The 4,995-nt window shown below is 39.6% G+C and overlaps 3 protein-coding genes across 4 annotated transcripts in view; 2 read left to right on the top strand and 1 right to left on the bottom strand.

Moving 5' to 3' along the window:
- LOC102197974 (CAP-Gly domain-containing linker protein 4) overlaps positions 1-4,995 on the bottom strand; it is a 59,725-nt gene that overhangs the window by 45,390 nt on the left and 9,340 nt on the right. The gene's annotated exons all lie outside the window — the stretch shown is intronic.
- Positions 64-1,538, top strand: cimip5 (ciliary microtubule inner protein 5). The gene is made up of 3 exons (XM_005738751.1): positions 64-332; positions 857-893; positions 1,280-1,538. The coding sequence occupies exons 1-3, from the start codon at positions 196-198 to the stop codon at positions 1,457-1,459; spliced, it is 354 nt and encodes a 117-aa protein (XP_005738808.1). The 5' UTR covers positions 64-195; the 3' UTR covers positions 1,460-1,538.
- On the top strand, positions 2,773-4,473 carry LOC102199286 (tripartite motif-containing protein 16-like). The gene has a single exon (XM_005738752.1). The coding sequence runs from the start codon at positions 2,773-2,775 to the stop codon at positions 4,441-4,443; it is 1,671 nt and encodes a 556-aa protein (XP_005738809.1). The 3' UTR covers positions 4,444-4,473.

The raw sequence follows: 4,995 nt of genomic DNA, 5'->3' as shown, positions 1-4,995 counted from the left end.
ACTGATATAATTTCATTTCGTTCAGACATATTCTGCTGGTATTGAGGACCGTTTCCATGGAAATGAAAACAATCGCTTAGATCCGGGCAGTTCTTCCACAAGCTCTGCTGACTGGCGCTTTAACTCTCATTAGCTTGTGGCCTGTGTGCAGTTTTATGCGACAAAACAGTATTTATATTTAATCTAGCTACCACGATGGGCTTGAATCCCAATAGGCCTGCGTCCTCTGCTGGGGCTGAGCGACTGGCCGACACGACACGGGTTCATCCCGATAAACAGGACCAGTTGTGGAAAGAGAGGGTACGGAAAGAGAGGAAATCAGCAATGGAATGGTGAGCATGGTTTGAAAAGTAGTCTAAATTATCAGGCGAGTTTGCCAGGATTTTTCTAATAAGAACCACGAAGAAGCAGGCGGGGATGGCACAGGAAATTGATTAGAATATTTGATAATAAATTGATAAAAGTGTGCGGAAAAACATTAAGGATGACTTTCATACAGAAAGCATGATATGCAAATCAGCACTGCACTGGAGTTTACTGTGTTAAATCATTTCTGTAAGTGTTGAAACAAGTATTTAGAGGCATTAAATAAGAAAAACTCGAAATGATACGTCAGAAATACAGTCACATGTATATTGTATCATTGGATCATATTCGTTTATTCATGCTTCATAGCTTTTATGTAATATTCCACAACACGTTCTCACAGAATCTTCAAAAATGTAGCATAACAAGTAATTTTTTTTAAAGTACAAATATGCAGTACTAAGTTACATTGCACCACTGGTTCAGTAACAAGTAGTGGCAGATCATGTTCATTCAAAAATCAGTGAAACAAACTTAATCTGTTCCACAGGGAGGAAACCTTGGATATCAAGGATATTCATCACATGGTAAGAAAAATGCATGTAATGCAACATTGTATAAAAAAAAAGTCCAGATGTACTCCCCTTTACGCTTTGAACACAACCAGTTATAAGTGATGAACACAAGGACTAATAGGTCGTCAAATAAAAACTACCACTGATTGTGATTTATGGAAGATGAAGTTGTTAGATTTAACTTTGATAAAAGAGTTTTGCTTTTTTTTTTTTATTTTAAAGATGTTTCTGCAACAAACTAGAAAGTGTATCGAAACCATTGTGAAATTTCGGAGATAAACTAAAATGTGAAACATTTACAATGGTACATTAACTAGGTATGAAAGATTTTGCAGTATTATGAAAAAAGCAGCTTGAATCGTGACCTTCTGTTACATTACTCCCCCATTTGTTTGTAGGGACCTTTTCCGAACAACCTTTCAGTTTTCTCTGATTGCATTCCCAACACTACCAACCAAGTGTATGGTAGCAGATTGAACACTCCACTGGGAGATGAACTGCTTAGACAGGAAAGGCTGACACTCTGGCCAGCAGGCCAACGCAAACAAAAGCCAGACCCAGAGCTGCTGCCTTTCTAGGCTACTCTGGACACTGGGAGTTGAAGAATCAAGCACAAATCAACTTCAAAGCAGGAATAAAGCGACTTAAACCAAAAAATGTAGCACATGTTTAAAGGGATTTTTTAAAGAATTTAAGAGCTGAGAATTTTGTGCTTTTTTTGTGTATTTTTCCCCTAAATGTCTGTTTTATATTTTCATGTTTTCAGATGTCATACAACTTTAACTCATATTTTTCTATTGCCATTGTTGAAAGAAAATACGATTCTGGAAACAGTATTGTTATAAAGTGCTGATATTTTAATCAAACTCACTGATAAGCTTCACTTGTAATTTTCCTATAGATTCCGCGTTTTTTCATGTAAGTGTAATGTAAGGAATCCTCCTCACACATAAAAATTATTCATTGAGTTCCACAGGGTTCTGTTTTGGTACCGATACGGTTCTCATTACCACTAGGCAAAAATTCATAAAGATGACGGGTATATCTCACGGATGTGCTGGGACACATCATCAGCTATTAAACCCAAATGTGTTTACACCCAGTACAAAGATGCAATAGGATCTAGAAGATAGGTGGATTAAACAAAAAGTTTTATTGACTGATAACTGGGGCATTATACAGAGTAACAGGAGAGCACTGACAAAATCCCCCCCAAAATTGAAATTCAAGTAAACAGCCAACAAGAGGAAACAAGAGGAGAACATGAACAGAAAGGTGAAGTCAATAAAGATAATAATGAGGTTGGGGAAAAGAATGGATGAGGGGAAACTGGTGAGCCATATGAGGAACTGACCTATAAAATAAAAGAGGAACAAATGGAGATGTGGTAACACAGGAGGCACAGAAAAGGATCAAAACCCTGCAGAAACAAGAAACTAAATATGATGAAAATGAATGTGTTTAAAACATAGTAAAGCAAATATTAATTGAGGTCATGTTTCAGTTTTGTATATTTATTAGACAATTGTGATTTGATTTCAGTTCTGATTTTGGTGATCGATCTTCCATACTGTTTGAGTTCGTGCAGTCATTCAAATTCTCAGATTCCAAGACGAAACTGAAAATGACCAACTACTTAAATTTAGTCACAACAACAACGACAACGACAACAACAATGGGGTGATGAACAAATACTGCGTGCTTCAAACTGTCCTTTTCCCTGCTATTAATGAAATTCAAGCCCAGCTCTTCCTCCCTCCCTCCCTCCCTCTTCCTCCGGCTATGAAATGCAACAAGCTCTAACCTGTTCCTAAGTTTCTGTTTAGATCTTGGACGTGTTTCATTTCTGTAGAAGTGAAAACTCACACAGCCGCTGACAGTGAGAGGAGAAATGGCACAAAAAGGAGCTCAGCTGAACAGGGAAATCTTCTCTTGTTCAATCTGTCTGGATCATCTCGAGGACCCAGTGACCATTCCCTGTGGACACAATTACTGCATTAACTGTATTAAAACCCACTGGGATGAAAAGGGGAGGAGAATGCACAGCTGCCCACAGTGTAGGAAGACTTTCACACCGAGACCTGCCCTGGTGAAAAACACCATGTTGGCAAATTTAGTGAAGGAGATAAAGAAGACTGGACTCCAAGCTGCTCCTGCTGATCACTGCTATGCTAGACCTGAAGATGTACCCTGTGATGTATGCACCGGGAGAAAACTGAAAGCCTTCAAGTCCTGTTTAGTCTGTGTGGCATCATACTGTGAGAAACACCTTCAGGATCATTATAATGCGGCTCCATTGAAGAAACACAAGCCTGTCGAGCCCTGCAAGAAGCTCCAGGAAAACATCTGCTCTAGTCATGATGAGCCGATGAAGATTTTCTGTCGTACTGATCAGCAGCATATCTGCAGTCACTGCAAACTGATTGGCCATAAATACCACGAAACAGTCCCAGTTGAAGCAGAAAGGACCAAGAAGCAGAAGGAGCTGGAAATGAGTCGACAAAAACTCAAGCAGAGACTCCGTGACCGAGAGAAAGACGTGACTATTCTTCAACAGGAGGTGGAGTCCATCAATCAGTCTGCTGATAAAGCAGTGGAAGAAAATGAAAAGATCTTTGCTGAGCTCATCTGTCTCATGCAGAATAGAAGCTCAGATCTGAAGCAGCAGATCAGATCCCAGCAGGAAACTGAAGTGGGTCGAGTCAAAGAGCTTCAGGAGAAGGTGGAGCAGGAGATCGCTGAGCTGAGAAGAAATGACGCCAAGCTGGAGCAGCTGTCATGCACAGAGGATCACAACCAATTTCTACACAGCTACTCCTTACTGTCAGCACTTAATGAGTCTACAGACTCATCCAGCATCGAGATCCGTCCTCTGAGGTACTTTGAGGATTTGACAGCAGCTGTGAAAAAGGTCAGTGATAAACTGCAGGATGTTCTGAAAGAGAAATGGACAAACATCTCACTGACAGTCACTGAGGTGGATGTTTTGCTGTCAGAACCAGTGCCAAAGACCAGAGTTGGATTCCTAAGATATTCACGTGAAATCAGAATGGATCTGAACACAGCTAACACATCAGTGTTATTATGTGAGGGGGGTAGAAAAACCACAGCTGTGAAAGAACAGCAGTCATATTCTAGTCATCCAGACAGATTCACTGGATGGTGTCAAGTCATGAGTAGAGAGAGTCTGACTGGACGTTGTTACTGGGAGGTGGAGTGGAGTGGGAAACAGGTTTATATAGCAGTCGCATACAAGAGTACCAGCAGATCAGGGCTCTCAGATGAATGCGGATTAGGATTCAATAGGACATCGTGGGCATTATGTTGTGACCGAAATGGTTTTAAATTTGTGCACAACAATTCTCACAAGGCTGTCTCAGGTCCTCAGTTTGGGAGAGTAGGAGTGTACCTGGATCACAGTGCCGGTATTCTGTGTTTTTATAACGTCTCTGAAACCATGACTCTCCTCCACAGAGTCCAGACCACGTTCACTCACCCGCTTCATGCTGGATTTCGGCTTTCAGATTATGGAGACACTGCTGAGTTCAGGAAACTCAAATAGAGAGAGGTCATGTAAGGGACAGTTAGTTAAAATGCATGTTCGCAGAATGTCAATGCAGACTTTCTATTGAGTAGAGAATTAATTTTGAAGTCAGTTTTCATGTATGGGTATATTTCAGAACTATTTTACTGCTATGTTTGTGCTGCATTTATCTATGCTGACTTATAATAGTGTCTTGATTAATGATATTTTCAAGAAATATGTTAAGGCATACTTTTTTAATGGTCTTTGCTACAACTTTTTTTTATCCTGACTTAATCTTTTGTCCTCTTGGGTCAGTTTTGTTTTTGTTTTTTTAGGTTCTGTTTTAATAGATCAGAAGTTGTTCAAATAAATGTACAGACAAAGAACCTAGACTTACATTATCATTATTACAACCTCTTTGATCACTGGTGATTATCTGCTTGTAAACAGCTGATACTGTGAATCAGTTGGTGAGATTTTTCTTGACTAAAGAAGCGAGATGTCCACACTTTACTCATTATGTTAATAAACTGAAGCCTTACAGAGTTATTAAAGTTGAACAAATAAACAAATGTCTCCTGTCTTAAA

The sequence above is a fragment of the Pundamilia nyererei genome, unplaced genomic scaffold, assembly GCF_000239375.1.
Source record: "Pundamilia nyererei isolate P.nyererei 1_Seehausen unplaced genomic scaffold, PunNye1.0 scaffold00086, whole genome shotgun sequence".
NCBI lineage: Eukaryota > Metazoa > Chordata > Actinopteri > Cichliformes > Cichlidae > Pundamilia > Pundamilia nyererei.
This window is presented reverse-complemented; position numbering and strand designations above follow the sequence as displayed.